Genomic DNA, 21,106 nt, shown 5'->3' on the forward strand with positions numbered 1-21,106 from the left:
AAAGTTTCCCCGTAGTAGTTGATAACGCGCGCTGCCCCCCACTCTATACGCAGCGATAGCCTTCGAGAGGCTTCGATTCACTTCGAATACGTGACAGAAAAATTTGCATCTAATGGAACACTGCTCAGATTTGTAAATCCTTAGAAGCTTTAGAACAGTCTAGCAGCTGGACGTGTTTCAAACACCTCAAAGTTATTAAAATTACTATCACTGCGAAAGTGTTAATTAATCTCAAGCAACTTCTACTAACACCACAGACTTCATCAAAGAATTATCCTGAATCTCTGTGAAGGTGTTAAGAAAAGCTAAATCAAACCATAAGAGGGATTAAAAAGTGGTAAAACGCATAAAAAAATATTGAACTCTTCTCACGACTCATCGAGTCGCCCATCGAGTCCCCATCGAGTCGCGTTTGACCAGGATAACCACGCATTCCGTTCGTTTGGTCAGCCATCGAGTGCAGGGAGCTTGTACCGAAGTTATAATGTGGCCGATGAAATTATGGTAAGGTCCTGGGGAAATTTCCATCGTAACTTCCAGTCTGGACTACGGAATCGACGCAGAATGTCGGATGATCAAAGTTCAGCGCCGCAAAAGCGTGGACGGACGTCGATCGACTCGCTGCGCTGGCGAAAATCGGTCCGCATCCGTGGGGATGAGAATCGAGTGGATGGGCAGTCGAGGGAGAGAGAGAGAGAGGCAGTGGACAGGAGACAGAATAGACAGCAGGGGACTTGCACTTTATGCACGTATGAATACGTACGCGTGAACCGAATGCCCGCACACATTCACGCTCAGAGTTTACGTCGGGGATTGTAGATGGAATCACTCCGTGAATCACGTCACAACGGCCTTTCGTTTTGAAGGATTCGATTCACCCCCGCGATCGCCGCTCAGTCAATCTGCCGAACCGCGCTCTTCTTTTTTCATGGTAAACCGCTGCTCGATTCAATGGAACCAGTCCCTGCACTCGAGACCTCGAAAAAGCGTAAAAGCGAAGGGGGATGGTCTGTGTTAGGTCCAGGTGAAGAGTCGAAATCACAGGTGATTGAGGAACACTGGGGTACGAGAATAGAATAGAGAAAAAGAATTTTCATACGGTTCTTGACCATTAAAGTAGGCCTCTAAAAAATTTCAGTTACTGAAACATTCTCCTTTATATCATTGACGATTCTCATTACATACTGATTCTTTAAAACTTATTTTAGTTTAATCTTGTACAGCTTATAATTCTTCTATCCACTTTTACTTTAATTTATCTCAAAATTACAGTGTAATTGATAGAAGCGATTGAAAGAACTTTCAGAATATTAATAATTACTGATACCTACTTGAAATCTTAGGGCTTCGGGAAAACTCACAAAAGGTACGGTTGAATTAGAAGCGATTACCTCGTGCTTAGTTCAATGGTTACAGAGGAGATTCCAGACGAGGAAGAAATAAACTAGAAGCCAAGGAGAATCAAAAGGAATAGTTTTCAGGGCGACGTGTCTTTCACTCGTAAACTCGAAGTCGATTACAGATAAATTTGATTCGCGTTTCATCTTGTTGTCGGTAAGAGGAAAGGCGTTGACGTCTGCCCCGATCGCAGTAAAGTTCAACCGCGATCGATTCAAGCTGTAACACAGCGGCGGGATACTTCTCGACTCGTAAGGTGCGATAGGGAATCGTACCCTTTTATAGTCCTTCTGAAACGAAACTGCCGGAGGTTTCATTGGCCAGCACGACGACGATTGCTATTGTTGATCGACGAAGAACGCTGATAGCGTCGGGAGTAACACGGTCACTGATATTATCGAGTATTTCTATTTGGGCCACACATTATGGTCGCGTATGCGATAACCTTGCTGTGAATTAAGACCATAGCTCCGCACAGTTGGGGTCGAGGGTTCGGATGGTACGAATCGGAACCTCAACGCCGACGACTCCGCTTCAAAACCACCCCCAAACGCGGAGCTTCGAGGGTACGTGTGCTTCAAGTAACTGCAGTTATCGTTTGATCCGAGCCATTGCGTTTAATCACCCCAAATGTTTCCAATTACGTAAAGCTACCACCGTAAGTAGCAGCGAAACGTCCAAAAGCTCAAAATTCTCCCCAAACCTCGAGCAGAACCGGAAGCAAGGAACTTGTCCTCTTTCTGGCTCACGTAGCGAGACACGTTGGTCGTGCAATAATCTTAATCAATATCCTGCCGATTCCGCGGATCGTTCTGCGAGATTCGAAGCGTGTAACGTCGGGTCGTAAGAGGGCAGACGAGCTGAGCCATGGAACTCGTTTTATCTTGCCTGCAGCGAAATGGTCCTGACGCAGGCAGATCCTGCAGATCTCCGACTGTCCACGTAGACCAGCTCGGTCGGTTTTTTATTCGCGCGATAACGGCCACGACGTGACGAATGTAACGACGTACGATCTCTCTCTTTCCAGATTCCATGGTGGGGGAGATGGTGGTCGAGGCTGGCAAGAACGTGACACTGAATTGCCCCGGAGTGACGGAGGACTCGCTGATACTGATGCTCGAGTGGCGGGCCGACGGGAGACAGTTGCTCGAGTACAGCAGCAGCATCACCACCGTTTGGTTCCATCAGAGCAGGGTCTCGCTCTCGTCGAAAGATTACGCCCTCCAGTTTCATCCCTGCACCGCCGACGACACCGCCGAGTACACTTGTTTAGTCAATGGTCGCAGCACTCCGGAGGCTGTCATCAAACTCATAGTGCAAGGTGAGTGGGAGACCCTTTTCTGATAACAGGCAAAATTTAAACTTAACAAATTGGTGAAAGATGACAATTTTTATCCTTTTTATCCACGAGATTGCAATAAGAAATAATTGCTTGGCGATTGAGACACTGAAAATTCATTCTCATTTCAAGTTAATTGAAGAAAGCGATTACTTTTCTATCTATATAAAATCAATATTAAATTGAGGGGTGAGGAATGCGCGAATAGTCAATAAATCCTGAAAGCTACGCAACAGTTCAAACAAGCCAAAAACCGCGTGTTTATGTAACAGATAGTCCACAGTTTGTCCACAAAAACACCGAAATCGGTGCCCCGTGACCGTAATTATGTCCAATCAAAATGAACCCCGTGACTTTTCCCGCCCCACCTGGATTGTCCGGTTACGGGCCAGGCGTAGAGGGTGAATTAAAAATTAACCCCAGCCCGGTTGGCGTGGTTCCAGCAAGCCAAAGGGGTCAGGTGTATTTGCGTTTTAACCTTGGCTATCCATAACTCTCCGAATTCGTTTAAACCGCCGCGGACGTATTCGACGAACGTTAACGAACTTCCAATTAAGGCCGAATCGATCCTCGTCGGGGGGAAACGCATCGTATTTTCCAGGCGTTCCGTGCGGACATAAAACGCGTCGTAAAACGGGGAACATTCGAGAGTGAACGGGCCCCGCGTATTATTCTAGGCGGAGCGACGCGCGTGTGCCGTGTGCCGCGGAGAATTTTGCGAGTCTTATTATCCTAAAGAGGGACGTCGAAGGAGTAAGTTCGCAGCTAACGAAGGCAATTCTCGAGTCGTCATAAAGTATGGTTCAACCACGCGGTAACCGAGCTCTCCGGGCAACTTCGATCCCTCGCTGCTTCGACGATATTGGATAAACTTGCGACCCACTGGGGGCCAAATTTCCGCCCTAATGCCGAGGCAACTTCGCCCACGCCGTATCGATGATCAGAAGTTCGGCTCCGCGCGCGAACACGCGCACCGAGATTCTGCCCGACTGTCGTTTAGCCACCGAACCTGAATTACATCCCACGATCGCTCTGCGCCCGTGAAGTCCTCGCGCGAAAAATCCTCCTTCCGCCAGCAGAATGGGAATCGCGGGCAGAGACGCTCAAGTTCGAATGCGTTTCTTCTGTTCGTCGCATTGTTAAAAATGACGAGAACTTTCCTCGCTGCGCTCGCCTCGCTTTTAGCCACTGGCTGTGCAACGTTGCCGCGGGACCGCAGCAATTCGCGCGTCTACACGCTTTGGAAGGTGGAAACGAAGAATCGTTGTAACGCACCCTCTAAGCGCGGAATGGTATGCCTTTGGGCTGGATAGCGACAGTTTGCTACTACTTGGATCAGTCGGACATGTTTATGGATTTTTGCGTACTTTCAACTTACAAAGTAGAGTGGGCTAGAGATTTTAAGTATGTATATTAAAACTAATTTAATGGTATTACGGAAGTAGAGAAGTTTGGAATTATTTGCGCAATTTTCTTGAAATGCTTTTCTCTTCAAAATACAGCAGAACTTCGATTAAGCGAAAACTTTTGACTTCCAGCGCTTAGCAATGTTCATTGAAATGCAAATTGTATGATTAGCGAAGCCTTGTCTTCGCTAAAAGAATTGCGCTGCATTATGGGTACGAAAAATATAACATCTGAAGTGGCAAATTGAAAATATAACACGGGCAAGACTATAAAACGAATTTAACGTCGCAGAAAGCTTAACCCCGAACTGCAGCGTAATGCAAACATTAAACGGAGGAAAAATTAGCCGATTCGTTTGACAGAAACGACTCGTAATGGCCACTCTTTCATCCATCTCGCCTTGTCGCTGCAATTTGCGTTCATTGAACCGGTTCGCCGCAAAAGTTGTCGAGTTTACGGAAAGTTGGCCACAGCAAAGTTCGTAGCGGCGACAAAGGAGCCAGCAAAAGGGCTAGAAAGGGATGGTCCTGTCTAACTGCCTCGTTATCCGCGGTCCTTCTAATGCTTCATTTTACAGCCGAGCTTCCCTTGCTCGTCGTCGTGTTTGCTCTAAGTATTTACGGCTGATTTGAATTCGTCACGTGCAACCTGCCGCCGCGTCAAAAGCTAACTTTTCACAGCGTCCCATAGGCGCCGGAATCGCGGGAGTTCTCGTTAAAACTTCCCCCGCGTAACTTTTGGCCTGAAGTTTGGCGTGCGCGTGTATTCCCATGAAGAAGAGGAGAGAAAAAGGGAAACCGAACCCCCCTATCGCGCGTTATGTCGCGGTCATTTGCATTCAATGCACGATCCGCGACTCGATTTGAATAAGAAGTTTCCCCCGCGGCTGGGGAGAACTACCTCGGAAAAAATAAATTTAATACTTTGCTCGAGATTCCCTCTTTCGTCCATGTCGCCTGGAAACAAACGGCAGTTTCGTGAGCGATTAAGAGACTGGTCCCGCGTAAATAAATACATACTCTCGTCGAGTGGTCCATTAACTCGTTCAAGAGGAGAAGACTAGATAAATTGTCATTTTGGGAGTGTATCTGCAGTGAAACGAGTTGTGTCGTCAGGAAAGGTGATAATGGGTTTTCTAGTAAATAGGTGAACGCAGAAATTGGTACGAATGTTTCATTAACTCTGTTTCAAAATTTACTTAGAGTGTTGTCTTACATTCTGCACAGTCAAAGAAGTACATGGCAATAATCTTCTCGTTGTGGGTACACCGATGTACACGGCATGAAATGCATCCACAGTGTAACAGTATACATACCTCAGAACTAATGGAAACTGTTCACCCACATGTGAGAGGATTGAGCAGGAACTGAAGAAGACTCGCGCTGAGGAGACTAATCGCTCCCTAGTTCATACTTCGATCCCCGAAGACTAACCCAGCACATACTTCGTGTTCACGCAGTTCCAACTTCGAATACCGTAACAGTGTTCGTCTTTTATATTGTACATTCCATGTGCCACGTGATAACTCTGATATTCCAGCCACGTAGTGCTTCAGTGGTAACCAATATCCGCGTCATATCAAGCATTAAAATGAATGTTTCTGGTAGCAGTGCTGGGGCGAACTTTTCGTCAGTAACTGTCGTTCTTCTTGATTTCTTTTCGAACTTCGCGAAAGTGCTCGCTCGTTTAGTTTGTCTTTTCCATCGAGGGACGCGTTCATGGTAAATCTAATTCTTTCTGAGACACGTTTTGAGAGTTTTCTTCATACTATGTCTCCTTTCGATTAGTTGGACAATCACTTGGTCCACGCAAAGGTCTTCTCAAAGAGTTACAGTACGGAGCGGTCTCCTGTGACTTTTCAAGCAGACTTTCCTGAAGTTAAATCAGATTCGCTGGGACGCGGTTGCGCGAAGCAGAAACGATTTCTCGACTTTGAAGATTTTGCGCGTCAAACGCTCCTCGTCGGCACTGTGTTCTTGTTTTCAGTTTTCGCTCGAAGGACCACCCCTTAATTTCTATCCATCCTTATTTCCCTTGACGACGATGAGCCAGTCTGAAAGTTTGATATTCAGCCCTATGAAACGCTTCGAATCGTAAACGCTTTTGCAGAGCAATACTTGACGTTCATTTCGTGAACTTCAAGGCTGAAATAATACAGTCACGAAGAAAGAAAGCGATCAGTGAATATATAATCTCCTTTCATAAATATCAGCGATAATTCACTACGATCCTCCTGGTATTATGTTTTCATGGAAGATCGTGACTCGTCAAATCGTTTCATAGTATAACTATAATTCTGTTGATTAAATCTCATTTATGTTTCAATCGGACGTCATCATCTAATCATCGAGAGAGTTTAAAGTTGCAAATTTTATTGCTCCAGAGAAACAAGTGGATTTTGGGACACTCTACTTCAGTGTCCTCAAAGAAGAAAGACAATAAGAGTTTGAATAACAGCATATCCCGTTTAGTTTCGTTTCCAAGTTACAGACACTTCCGCGTACCCAGGAAGTATTCATCAATTTCCAGAGAGAACGCTCGAGAATGATTGCTATCTTGTCATAGGCTTTCTCGCCTGTTCAATCGATCAATCGCTATCAAGATGTCAGGGTTGATCAAAAAGTATTACCGAAACACAGCGACTGCCACGGCCTCGAAACACGATCGAATGAGACACGAGATTACATGAAGTTCTGTTTCTTTTTCCCGACACGTCCTGCACTTCGAACTTTCCCGTTCCCCAAAATAAATGTTGTCCCCCATACGACAACAGCCGAAAGTACTTAGTTCACGTTCGTCGATCCTCGAAACTCGCTTCTCTTAACGAAGCGAAAAGCTCAGCGAAAGGAATAGGGAGAGGAATAGAGGGTGCTGAAAAGAAAGTGAATAACTTGAAGGCTCGATAACGATCCCCGTTTTCACCCCCTCTTTATTTCACCAAATAAGTTCCCCTTCGAGGCGCGAGAGCCGACGAAGATAACCACGTTTTCCAGGGAAATGGCTCGAGTTCGAATGTGGTCTTAGGACGCGAACGATGGCAGGGAAGAAAGGAGTTCGATTGAATATGGAAGGGGCTCCTAGGCCGGTCTCGTTAATCTTCAAAAGGCCAGACTCTCGCGTGGGGTAACGTCGAAATCGAATAAATGTTTTCGCCTTTTGTCCACGACCATTGGGCACGCGTGTGCTTGAGCCTGCTGACGAGGAACCTTCGAGGCACGAGGGTTCGACTGATTTCGTTTTATCGCCGAAGGGAACACAAATAGTACCCTCGGAGATCGACTCGAATTTTTGGTCCAGAGGAAAAAGCGCAGGTGGAGGTCTCTGTTAGAAGGTGTCTCGGTAGCGTCGTTAATCCCGTCGAAAGTCGCAGCGACTCATCCCCCTATTTATCGGTTTTTACTGCACCGCGTGCGCGCGACCCCGATTCGTTGCACTTTGTTTCAGCGTTTACGGCTCCCAACAGTGACAGCGACGGTGGCACGACAATGGGGAGAAAAACGGAGCATCGTTGCTACGTAGCACCGTATATCGTCGCGGTTTGAAATTCGATCTCTCTTTCCTGCTCGGTCTCGTCGCCGCTCCTTCTTTTTTTTTTTTTTCGGCCCCCGCGACGATGAGAATTCCATTAAATCAAGCGGAACGACGGTATCGATGCGCGTCGCTCGTAAATCACGCCCACCCCTCGAGAAACGCGCTCGTGATTGAGAGTTTGATAAAGGTGCGAGACTTCGCGGGAATATCGAATTCGATGGCTCGGAATGTCACCGTAACGAAGTTCCCCAGAGTTCTTCTATTTGCGGGAGTTCACTTGTTGGAAGGCCACCAGAAATATGCAGCTGTTGTAATTTCCTGTCAAGCAGCGATCGTGACAGATCGCAGGAAAATCTACCCACTTTGTGGCTCACAGCTCGTTCCTGGAGCTGACTTTTCGATCGGCCTTCTGCAATGGAACGTTTACCGGACACTTCTACAACTTTGAGGATATTTGTCAATCTTCGTTTCGTTTCCTCTGACCTAGAATCTTTCTGTATGCTGAACGTATCTTCGATCTTGATCGATCTTTCCCCGAGGGATAGAGACAAATTTCGAAAGTCAGAATTTTCCTTCCTGAAATCAATTTTTACGTTAGTGCCTCGGTGTTAGTGCTAATGCTACTATACTGTTTGATGGCAACCACCCTATCAAGCCCTCTGGCTTCTCATTTCCAATCCCCCGACCATTGAGGGCTCGTTAAACGACCCCAGAATCGTTCGTTCCCTTTGACACAGTAGCACACCGAGCGTCGGTGATTGGGGAGGCGTTCAGCGTGAGAGAAAGAGTGGGACGTTGATAGAATTCATTCTTCTCGGTATCTTGTAGCGGACGCACGGAGCACAGGGCCTGACGTGAATTATCATGTTGCATCAGAATCTGGCATGCAGCAACCAGGGCCATGAATAACCGAGGGGAGTCGTTTAACGGCGCGCCACGCCGCTTTTTTCGACTCGTAGGCGAAATCATTTCATTCATATGCATGACAGAATATGCAAGGAGCACGGGAGTAGAGAGCAGTAGAGACAGACGGCGGCCGAGCTCGCTGGAACGCGGAACAAAAGCGAGGAAAGGGATGGGGGAAAGAACCACCGCGAAATCTCGGTGCTGTCTAACGAGCCGCGATTATTCCGCGAATAACGACCACCTGCAGACATGGGGACGATCTTTGCATCTTGAACGTGACTCCGATACTGTTTCTGTAAATTCGTCTCAATCTATTCGAAATGAGGGATTCCTCTGTGGTCGGGCCGATGGAATAACCTATTTTTGGAGAGGGAAAAGTGGGTCAGGAATGCCGAGGGATCAGGGGTTAATTTTATTTAACCAGTATCAGTTTTGGGAGCTGATGATTCATAGTCTAGGAGATATTAATCAAGGTACTCTGTCGATTTATTCTTTTAAAGGATTTGTCAATCTGAAATTTTAAATATTTGAATATTTCAACATACTTCAATATTTAAAAAGTGAAATGTTTCAGTATTTGAAAGTTTAAACAAGTATTTACAAAATTGAAGTATTCGACATTGTTTTGCTTGAATGTTCGAATATTTGAACACTTGAAAGTTTCTAAATCTCTAAATCTAAGTTAAGCTACCCTTCAAACAGAAACCCTCAAGTGTTCTGTTCCTCGTAACTCACCCTGTATGGTCCTTGAATACTCGGAGAGCTATAAAAGCTGTCCATGTTCGAACGAAGTTTCGAAAACTTAAACAAATCGTCCGCACGCTACCCCCGTCCGGGGACATAAAGAAAGCCACCCTTCGAGAAGTCCTGAAAAGGAAGCTTCTCCATAAAGGGGAGCACTTTGTCAAAAGGCAACGCCTCGTTCGCGAGCCGATACTGAAACGTGGAAAAGAAGGATTCCGAAACTGCAGTGGCAGGCTGGAACAGTGGTGAACTGTGGACAGTAGGTGTGTGTAAGTAACCGTTCCCTTCGACGTGCTCTTTTTCTCCGTGGGGCGAGACTCGCGAGGTATATAATTAGAGCAAATGAAAAACTCGGCGAGGAATATCCCCGAGGCATTCCGGAAGGGAAGGAATCTCGACGCTGTAAACGGAGGCATAAAGCGACGAAGGAGAATCCTGCGCGTCCGTCGCGGAGTAAGTGGGACGCGGTCGGAGGGAAAGAGAGCAAAGCGGTTGGAAAAGGTACCGATGGAACGAGCACCGCGACGAGGAAAGAAGGATCGCGTCCTTCCGCGGTGGGACAAATAAAATGTCTCTTTGTGTCTTGCCAGAAAAGCCTTTCTACTCCCCTTCTACTTTCTATCCTCACCCTCCGCGTCTTTCGCGGTCATAGTCGAAGAACTTCGTGCTTGACGCGATTCACAACCCCGTTGGGGGAAGGGGCTTGTGAATGGGAATTGCACCGTGGCTGTAACGAAAGTGCACGACTTAGACGTACGCTATCGATTGAAAGTTTGGAACTACTTGCTAAATAATTTTCATCGAAGTAGTAGTGCACACGGAAAAGTATCCCTGTCTCAAAGTTAGGACTTGATTGATACAATTGTTTACTATTATTCCAAGTGTTTAATAAGGTAATACTAATTCTATAAATTCAGAAAATTATACGAAACTTTTGGGCGTAGCGTGTAGTATACTGTATGGTCTGACTTATCGTTGACTTAATCTACTGCCGCGTACAGAGGCAGACCAGATGTCTCGTGAGCGGTGGAGATATGGTTTCACGAAAGGGATTTTCGACTCTGTCAAAACATTTAGTTTCCTTTCTCAATTGTGTTTCTCTGCTTTTGGAAGCTGTGATTTTCTCTGTTCGGTTTCTTGTTACATCTCGGGGATTTCGAAGCAATAATATTTGTTGAAAGATAGTTTCGTCGATTCTGCCTTCTAGGATCCACTGTCGATTTATTTGCCATCGGAATAACGATAACCCATTGACGTAAACTTGGATCGTTGAAACTGTCTATTTCATGGAGCGAGAACTGTATTCGACATGACAACCGAATAGGTCGCCGAAATGGCTAGCGTTTTAGCGACAGGATAAAATTGAACCAGGTTCATTTATAACTTTTTCGATGCGGGCACCATTCCGATGGGAAGATTCAAAAATTGAAAAAAATCGCATGACAGATCGATGCAATGTCCATATGAAGCAACCTATATCTTCCCAAGCACAATCTGTCGCGCTTGTACCTTGTGCAGGGCGAATAATAAAACGTACTCGAGCAAGTAGGTCGATCAGGTGACTTGGGCGTCGGAAATGGATAAAGCCAAAAGGGAGAGACACTTCCGACGGAGCAAATAAAATTTCTCTTTCTCGAGATTACTTCACTAGCTGTCTTCCGAGCGTTATTGTCAGCTCCAAGAGCCGACGACTCGTTCCCTCTTTTCATCCCCTTTTTCTTTCCTTTGGGGAGGGGTTTAGTTTCAACGAATCTCAGATCTAATCGCAGCTCGAATTACCTGAGTATTGTGCTTCGACTGAGTTCAACGTAGCTGCACCCTATCACTCTCATAACTTTGCACTAGATATTTGTTGATCTATTCGTAACCACGTGTCCTGAAAGTGTCATCCAAATGTCCTAACATTCGACGAAAAGGAAACATGGAGCACGTTGCATCACAGTTGCTGGTAATCGCAACAAATCCTGAGGCCACAGGATTGCGGCTATCGAGTTCCGGTAATTTGAGCCGCGCGAGAATTTCCAGCCACAGACCGTAAAGATCGGTGAAGGTACTTGTAAATTTCCTGTTTCGAGCCCGATATCGTGCAAGTAGGCGCGAGATGGAACTCCTAAGATACATCTTTCGCCTCGAGGAACTTCAAAAAACTGCTGAACTTCAGAGCCCCTGGAGGGACAAGAGTGCTAGGGGTATGTTGGTAAGGGGACGAACTTTCTAGGGCGCCAGCACTCTGCATTAAGCTTTAACCCCTAGTATACTGAGATAGGATCAACAATTTTGAATTTTCAAATTTTTGAATTTTCAAATTTTTGAATTTTTGAATTTTCAAATTTTCAAATTTTTGAATTTTCAAATTTTCAAATTTTTAAATTTTCAAACTTTTAAATTTTTGAATTTTTAAATGTCAAATGTCTTCAAATTTTCAAATTTAATAAGAGATCATAAACTGCTACAAAAAGCACGGCATTCAAGAATGCATTGAGTGTCGAATCTTTACTGGATGTTTTCTAGTGTTAGTAAATTCAAGTTCATGAATGTGCTCTGCCGTCAGATCCCCTGAGAACAATTGAATTCAACCCTAGGAGGGATGTTACTGCTAGCGTGACGATAGATTCCAGGATACGTATGGAACGAGGACGCCTATTCTTATGGGTACAGGATTCTTCAAATCAATGGAACCTGTTATACCTCTTGATAGTTAAATCAGTACTTACCCTCTGTTATTTTATAATATGTAAATTCTCAGTAACTAGAATTATTCTTTCTTCCTTATTATTGTTGGATCTTAAAATAGTCCTAAAAATTCTTCCAATTTTCTTCTCCACATCTTTTTTCCGCAATGGCTTCGCGAAGAATCGTTTATTCCATCTTCAGTGGATAAATTATTCCCGTGCAACTCGATTCTTTTACAATTCAGCAACCATTACATGCAGCACTCGCCTTAAGCTAGTCAGTACGCTACTACGTAAACGTGGTCTCTGGAGTCGGTGAACAAACACGGTGTAACCGAAACGCACACACAAACGCGACGGTGCGGGCAGAATTCGCGCGTCCGTTGGTAGAACGAAGAAAATGGAATCACGGGTAGAAAGCACCGAAGCCAGACGGAATTTCCAGTCTAGGTAAAGCGGGCGCTAGCCGAGAATCCCGTTTTGACTGTATAACTGTCGTCTGCACGCTCGCGCTCGAATAAACTTCAGGTTCAGTGAGAATGAAGCTGCTCAGACTTTCATCTTGCTTATTGAGCTGAGACGAACAATAACGGCGTCGACTGTATCAAGCGCCGCGCCACTTTCCCTCTTGCTTGATCACTTAGAGCTCGTCCCGTGACGATTGCCCTGCTTCTAATCGCGTTTCCCTGTGCCGCTCGCGCTGAATAGTTGCGTGTGTAATTTAAACGACAGGACTCGCGATAAACTGGAATGGCGTATAAGGGATCTTGAATATTTCGCCGAGGCGCATCCCTGGGACACGTCGTTCGGCGTTGTTCGTCTGGAACTCAGCCAAAACCGTCTTCCGCGTGTCTCGATTTTCGCATTATTGCATCCAGGGAACGGGCTAGTGGTTCCGCGTTTTGTACTTGCTAGAATGGCAGCGAGTGGAATTCTGTATCTCTATGTCGGCGAATCTCTCCCAGTTGTCTCTGTCAGGAGGCCATGTTTCGGTCGCGTTGCACCCTTTCACGAGAATTGAAGATTGTTAAGGTTTGTGAATCCTTGGACGAGCGAATGCGGCACCGTCCAACTTATAAAACCCCTGGCTGATCTAGCGCGAGCGGGACGGGGAAATTACTTTGCGAATAAATCATCTTCGAATACGGAATGGGATGCCACCAGAGCTTTCAGACATCTGGAGTGTAGTAGTTGGGGGACTGTGTGAGACTGCTGCAGGCAGTAGTTTGGGATTGTATTTGGAATGCTTGAATCGTGGCAGGATGGTTTCGACTGATCGAAGATTTATGGATGGCTTTATTAGTAATACAGTAACTCATGGATTTGACCATGTAAAGTATTCAGAATACATAGTCAACTGTGAAACCCACTGTGATGCATTTCTATTTTAGTTTGTTCCATCTCTGTGTTCCATATTTTACTCGGATCTAGTGTACTTAATTCTAATGGAACAGACAGAATGTCTTTTAAATTTTAATTACATACACTCTTGTAATGGACTTTGCGAATCCCTAAATACATATTAAAAGAACGTGACTACATCTGCTACTGTTATTTATTGAATTAAAATATATTTTTACGTCAAGTCATCGCTCTTTTTTCTTCTTAAGTCAGCTCCAGAAGAACACTTTCGGAAACTGGCTTGAATTATTCTCTCCTCTGAGGGATATTACCCCCTCGACGTTACAGCTCGAATAAACATTCGAATCCACTTATATTCTTATCCTACGAGCAGCCAATCGATGGCCAAGCACTCACCACTGGGCAAAGTAAACATAAACCGCAGAAACCTCTCGACAACTCAAACTCCACCTGTATCCGTGTACAGAAGTAAGTGCCTTTAGCGCGAATTTCCTTAACGTCTTGAAAATGGAGCATATTATCGCCTCTCGAACCGAGCAAGAGCATTTTCCAGTGAAAATCTCGTTACTGCTCGAGAAGTTTCCAAAGACGTTAAACTCCTAGATCAGCACTCTGTACTCCGAAGATCAAGGAATGATCTAAAACCAACATCATAGCGAACTCTTTCACAGTGAGTTTCGTGTCAGGGGGTCGTTACAAGTATTCCACTCCTATTCTGCTTACACTAGTTGTATGAAACTCTTTTTCCAGGAAAACCAATTACCTGACCTGCCTCTCTCTCTCTCCTCCTCTCTATTCTATATGCATAGGGCGTGTTCGCGATATCACGACACCGAGCGCGTATCGAGGCCGTCGAATCTTTCTCCGTTTCGTTAGCGCGAGGACCAGGCCCAGTTTCGCTTCTCGCTCGAGGGAACCGCTCGAGAATATTCAAGCTGACCGAGGAAATCCAGTTATCCACGATTTTTTCCCCTGTCGCGATATTTAACAACCGCCCTATGCAAATCTCGCGCGATTGCCCAGCGGTATCGCTTTCCAGCATGGTCCAGGTTCGATCCTAGCATAACAGCACGAACCTTCGTGGAGAGCATCCCGAAAGGAAACTATCAAATTGCGATAGGGGTCGCGAGATCGAAGATGTAACATAGCCCAGTTACCATCCCTATTTTCGCTCTATCGACGTGGCAATGAGAACGCGAAATTAAAAGGGTCGCGAGAGTTCGCCGAGAACAACCAGCGAGAAAATCGGATGATCAGCCAGGGAATGTGGGGGCTATTGGTCTCAGGGCAGGCGATACATGCAAATGGGAAACAGAGGAACGAGAACGGAAGGTGGATTAATGGCTGGAGCGTTAGACCATACGAATAAGAAATAAATGCCCGACGGAAGTTGATTCTCCGAGTAATCGAACGGTGTTGCGAGGAAGAACCGATGGAAGCGCGAGGGAGACCGACTCGCCGTCACGTGCGCCGGAAAGTCGATAGAGAACGGCCCCAGGATCTCGCTTCTTTTTCCTGTCCGCCTCCTCTGCGCCCTTTACCGCCGGCAGCGCCGCTGCCCCTTTTAATTGAGGCATTAACCAGCCAGCGGCAATTTATTCCAATCGATCAGCAATTAACTACCGTCCCAGAAGCAGAGACGCGACGTACAAATGCCCGACGGGCACCGGATCGTGCCCGCCTTACTTTACGTCCAACGTGACGCTGCAAACAAACTAATCCAGCCGTTTCCCAGACGCTCGCGAGAACGAGCGCTCATGTACGTCATTAGCCGGCTTGATCGACGTTCACCTGTTACTCCCGTTCGACCACGCAACTTCCCTAGGCCAGATGGTGTAATAAGTCATCGGTTTGCGCCGCGGCTTCAGGCTAATTTCTGAACTTCCCTTGTAATTTATACCAGCGAACGCGCACGTACCGCCGGAATCATTATTTTCTGAACTATGCCCATTACGCGTCACCGGCGCCACGCCACCGTGTAATTTAGTTTCGATTCCGCGACCGATGAGAATCTGGGAACCTGGGGACGGAGATTTAACGCGACGAACGATGAGTTTGGAGTTCTTCTGAAGGGACGTAGGAATTTCGGGGCGAGTGGCAAGAAGTACCTTCGAGCTAGCGATTTCCGTTCTCTCTTCAATAATACTGCTTGAAATTCGACTGTTTGGCCAGGGTTTGTTTCATATCCTGCCGTCTCTATGGGGAAGATATGGAAATAGGTCGATGAGCACTTGGAAACAGATTGAGAGATGCATGATCAAAGAGAGAGCTGGAAACTATTACGTATTAATATTTATTAATTCCTGCCGTGTTTTTAAATTCAATTAAGACCTCATGCACGAATCTGGTTTATTTTGATTTAAAACAGCTCCATTGTCCCTATTTCAAAAGCTGACTGAAATATTTTTACAGGACGTGGCGAAATAATAATTTAATCTTTAGTTAAGGGTGCTGATTTTTAAAACAGAATTAGAACCCTCTTCTCGAACCTCAGGAAGGCTCTCTAAACATCAAAATGTCCTTTTGGGTCGCGTATCAGACTATTATTTTGTGTTCACCACGAGTATTCAAGCCATGCACGATTCCTTCTATGTGAAGAGAGCTTGATGTCTTTTGTTCTTTTATCATCCAGCGAAAATACGTCGGTCAGGCCGTATCAAGAGCACGATCGTTGAAAGTAAAGCGCGATTAGTCGAGTAATCGTCTTACCGTGGGGCAGCCTCGGCCTGGATTCCGCTCGGCCGCTCGATTTCACGTAGACAAACTACGACGACTCACGTGCTGGCCGGTTGAATAAAAGGAGCGATTTAACATGTGAGAGGCGAGCATGCTACGATATAAATGCGGCTGCACTGCCAGGCCGGAAAGGGCTTCGGTTACCGAGATAATGAATCGCGCGCTGAAAAATAGCGACTTTCCTCAAATAAGCCGCTAAACCGCACGCTCCTTCGCGGTCCTACGTTAAATTTTCGGTATTATACTGTAATGTTTCCGCTCCGTCTTTCAACGAACATGCAACGCTCAACCACTTTGCCTCGTACCCTCATGCGCTGTGGAAATGCGGTTGCGCCTTGCTATCTCGCGATAATACGTCGATTGCGCGATGCTCTGGCCGAATTTGAGGAGAGTCGAAACGATTTCGAAGAGCCAGGATTTCCACTATCGTGCTGAATCTCTTTAGAAGCTTTCCATAGGGATCTTTAGCTTGATGCTTGGACTGTGGTTGCGCAGTTAAGCGGTTTAATATTGAGACTTGTTGCTTTGAATATCTGTGGAGTTGGAAATGAAAGCTTTGAAAAATATAGGAGCTAGTTTAGAAGTAGTAGGAAATGGATCCTTAGAATTATTGATAATATAGTGATTCGAAATTGATATTATAGAACGGAGGATATTGGATAAAAGAGGAGTCGTGATGTTCCTATGTTGCGATACTGGATTTCGGCGAGAATCTCGGTTGCCTCGTATGCAAATCACTTGCGTCCGGTATAGGTTGGTCCATAAAACTTTGCCCGAATATCGTGCTTTTAAAGATTCACTCATCTCCAATAGCTCAGGACCGTTTTCGTTCGCGAATTTTACGACCCCTCAGTGAGACTCCTGACGCTCGCTTGGCATAATTTTATTTGCGTGACCACAATTTCGCCTCGGATTGAGTGCTTCTCTTAAGACAGTGTAGCACAAAATTGATCGTTTCGGGAGACATCGAGAATATAAAGATACTCCTTACCTCTGCTCCATACTGTCAGATATAGCTTGTGAACAGCGTCCACATCAGTATCAACAAACACAAATTGCCGTTTGCTTTGGTGTGGACGTTTAAACAAATGTTAGTGTAAAATTAATGTATAATAGCTTTTGTTATGCGTGCTGCTGTATTGGAATAATTGCAGCAAGAGACAGTTTAGAATTCATTTTATAATATTAAAGTTAATGAGATAATTAAATATTCAAAATTGGGTAAATTAATATAAATTCCGATATTCAAGGATAATAAGCATGTGCGGCTAAAATTATCATTGCTATATCGATCTTCCATGAAATATTCTTCGGTAGCTTAATTTTGCTGGTTTAATCAACCAATCCATTAAACTGACGTCATTACCTTGCTCTCTAGGAGAGGTATAAATACAACCCCGCGAGTGTCAGTTCTTCAAAGCCTTCTCTGGCTTCACTGGAGACGGATCTCCCTGGACACCTGGGGTCCCTTGGGTGAGCACTCCACGGGACAAGGTACCTCCCTCCTGACCCACTGTCCCTTTTTGCTCCTGTAAAAGAAATTGTCCCACTGATCCTTGACCCATTCTGCAAAAGGCTTCTGACCTCATTTTCTTCTTTTCTTTTTTCATCTTCTCAGTTCTCTCATCTTTCTTATCCTTGTTCAGTTCTGTCTCTCTTCTTTGATCTTTCTACAGTTATCCTGGATGATATAGGTAGTAAAGAAGGTAGAGGGAAATTGAGGAAGTAGAAGAAAGTAGGGAAGACTGAGAAAGGTTGAAATGAAGAATAGGAGAAGAAACGAGTTAAAGAGAAAAGTAGAAGCGATATTTTGGCAGTCATTGGAAAAAGGTATTCTCAGGAAAATGTCGTGCAAAAGGTTTCCACTTTTCTAAACTCTACTCAGCTTACACATGAGACTACTCGCAAAACGCCCCCAGTCAAGTGGTAGTACTCAGTTTGCTGCGTTTGCGAAATGCAAACTGAGGACAATCAACGGCGTGGAGACCTCTTCACTGCACACGCTTTGATAAACCGAGTTGAACCCTGTCGAGTGGAGACTCTTTATATTTTTTCACGATTACACCCGCTCCCTATCGCTTACCAATCCTCTCCCATATACCAAATAATGCATTACTTATTCCTTTACAATCTTCCAAGTGTTTCGCAACAGTCTTTCTCCTCCAAGCGGTAACCAAACTGTCCATTCTTAAACGATCCTTTTCTCCTGTACGTACGCGCGAGTGAAAGTGCGCGGTGGCTACGAGCCTCCGTGAAATATGAAGCAAAGTTCCTTTCTCGGGCTTTCCCGATGATCCATTATTTACGCGCTCTTTGCCGGTTTACCGTAGACATCCGACTCCGTCCGCCTCTGGCACTCTCGGTGCTAAATATTCATGAACAAGTACAGCCTCGTAAACGATACGCGACCCGTCGTCGTTAACATTGAATATGATTACGTTGAACGGTAACAATAGCAAAGGATTAAACTTGGAATAGTCCAGAAAATGTTTCACACCCTATCGTCAAAGTGTATGAGCAAAGAAGCAGACTCTGTACTACTCGTCTCGTCACCAGTCTTCTTCACTGACGAATCAGAGTATACTAATTCAGTGGAACAGTGGCGAATTTTAATAGCAGATAACCACTATCAGCGAACGTCTCACCACAGCTCCGTTTCTCGTCGAGCAGGAATAATGAAGCGACTTCTGCGAAGACGTCGCGCTGGCCAGCAAAGTCGAGCGCAGAACTCGGGCAAACTCCCTAGTTGGATTTCCTTCTTATTCAGCATAGGATCCGGCGTAAACTGCTCCTTCGAGCGAATTAATTTCTATTCGACTGTCGGCGAGCGAGGTGGACGTTACCCCGCCATTTCGTTGACGTCTGACGTCGCGAATTTTATTATCAACGAAACGGTATCCCGACTGACGTCCTCGGTGACCGTTTCAAGTGCTTAAAAGTCCATTAAAATCGCTGTCCAGCTGAAAGTAGCGGCGAGTCTCTGCCGACCGGTTCGTTTGAATTTCGTTCGGGAGCTAAAGTGGAACTTTTTCAGAAGTCTTTTAATTGGACATTCTTCTACTGTCTGTGGTTCGAAATTGGTCCCTCGGGTGACGGGAAATTCGCTGGCGAGACGGAGGAGGAGTAGTTAGCAGGCTTCGAGGTCTCGTTGGAGCGTCGTCGAGTCTTGGTTCTTCGGAGGCAGGGAATCGGTGAAGTGGAAGGAATCGAGAGGAAAGAAAATACGGCTCTTGAAAATTTCGATGCAAATTTGACTGGGTTCAGCGATCCCTGTATCTATCTGCAACCGATGCAAGTTTACGGGCCCCTCGTTGCAGCGTGGAAACCGGCTGAATTGGATGATGCTACGAGCACCGAGGGCTTTCTCATTGACACGCGTGTTCCATTTCGATGCAACCAACACTGCACGACCTTTCGGCCAGCTGCGAATTGGCCATACAATTGTGCGGTAGCTGGGCTCCGCATAGAAAATTTATAGCTAGAAACGGTTCGAATTGTGGCTCATCAAAGGCGGACATTGTCGGTTAACTGGGTAAAGTAACGCAAGTTGTGATTGCTTGTTTGTGATACTAGTTTCTAGATACCAAGTTGCAAACTGCAGTGACGACCCGAGCATATTTTTCCATTGCGTTTATATTAGGTTGGCAAATGAATTCGCGATCTAATTTCTTAGAATTAAACAAGTTATAATTTATATATCAAAGTAATCACAAGAATCTGAGCTTTCAGAGAGTACATATATAAACGAAGATAATGAAGAAATAAGTTTGTGGTTAAAAAAAAGAATTAGCGAATTTACTCATTAACCTATTAGCTAAATTTTCTAACGCATTGAAACTTAAATACCCATGAATAATTGCATGAAAGAAAGGCGTGGGCTTGAACGGTAGGATGCGTCACTCACGAAACTGCCGGAAGCCTTTTTGCATCGTTTTTGTAATTACCGCCACGGTTTCAGCGGAACAACGATTAGTCTGCATTAAGGCTCCATATTACGACCAAGACGCATGCAATGTCTGCGCCACTACAATTAAAAGCCCGCTCGTACCATGACCCCTTCTTCCGCTCTTCGCGTTACTTAATAAAGACAGCTGTTCGGAAACCAGAAAACTTGATCGAGCTTTCGATCATTTTTTCAAACCCCAGGCCTGATGGTTGAACGAAATCCTTCATCCAGCTAGCGGCCCATCACGAATCCTTTTACAATTCATGAGTAACCACCGCACTTTGTTACAGTCTGCAAACAAACCATATCACTCACGCTGACATCGTTTAAATCGGTCAGGTGGATCGCCGCAGCGCAAACAACTTTGGTCCCTGGTGGTATCGGGTATAACAGAAGCTGGCAGACTGATGGTCGTATCAGCGTTCGCCGCGAGCACGCGAAACGCCTCTTTCATCGTGCGTGGCGGCACACAGAGGGGAAGGCGTGGCGGTGACTTTCTGCGCACAAAGGAAACGAGAGTCATCGACTCTGTTTCGCGGTGATTCCGCCGATGACGTGCATTCGCAAAGAGGACAGGGGTCAGACCACCGGATGCCAACCGTTCCGTGCGCGCCGCCACCCACGCAATCTCGGTGATCGGCAGAGGACACGCGTGAATTTTCAGTCGGTCGATCAGTGTCAACCGATACCACCGAGGCCGTCCCTGTCAAATGAATGCGAATCCTCGGCGTGGCCCTAGATCGATAGCCGATTTGCAATTAGCTCGCGCGAAAACAGGGAGATGCGACCGTCATCACGGCCCAACCTCTGTGCGTGGGCGTGGCGTGACTCTGCGCACACAAAGGAAATGAAAGTCCCCCCTTTGTCGAGCCGTGGTTTCATCAAAACATCGAGCTCGGTGGTTGACGAAAGAGAGATACCTGTACACGGAGATCGCTGGATATTACGTGAAATCTGGAACGACCGAGTTTCTGGGGAAATGTCAAGGCGCGTGGAGAAATGTTACCCTTTTACCTCGAACCTTTTCGCGTTCCTCCGCCTTCCTCGTGTATTATTCTCTGTAAT

General features: G+C 45.7%; 1 protein-coding gene across 3 annotated transcripts in view; it reads left to right on the forward strand.

The window, feature by feature from the left end:
- LOC143180493 (putative receptor-type tyrosine-protein phosphatase mosPTP-1) overlaps nucleotides 1–21,106 on the forward strand; it is a 336,896-nt gene that overhangs the window by 120,984 nt on the left and 194,806 nt on the right. For all 3 annotated transcript variants that reach the window (XM_076380249.1, XM_076380251.1, XM_076380250.1), the window contains exon 2: nucleotides 2,426–2,719. In XM_076380249.1, the coding sequence (XP_076236364.1) occupies nucleotides 2,426–2,719 (294 nt within the window). The remainder of the gene's footprint in view (nucleotides 1–2,425; nucleotides 2,720–21,106) is intronic.

Source organism: Calliopsis andreniformis, chromosome 6 (genome assembly GCF_051401765.1).
Source record: "Calliopsis andreniformis isolate RMS-2024a chromosome 6, iyCalAndr_principal, whole genome shotgun sequence".
Taxonomy (NCBI): Eukaryota; Metazoa; Arthropoda; class Insecta; order Hymenoptera; family Andrenidae; genus Calliopsis; species Calliopsis andreniformis.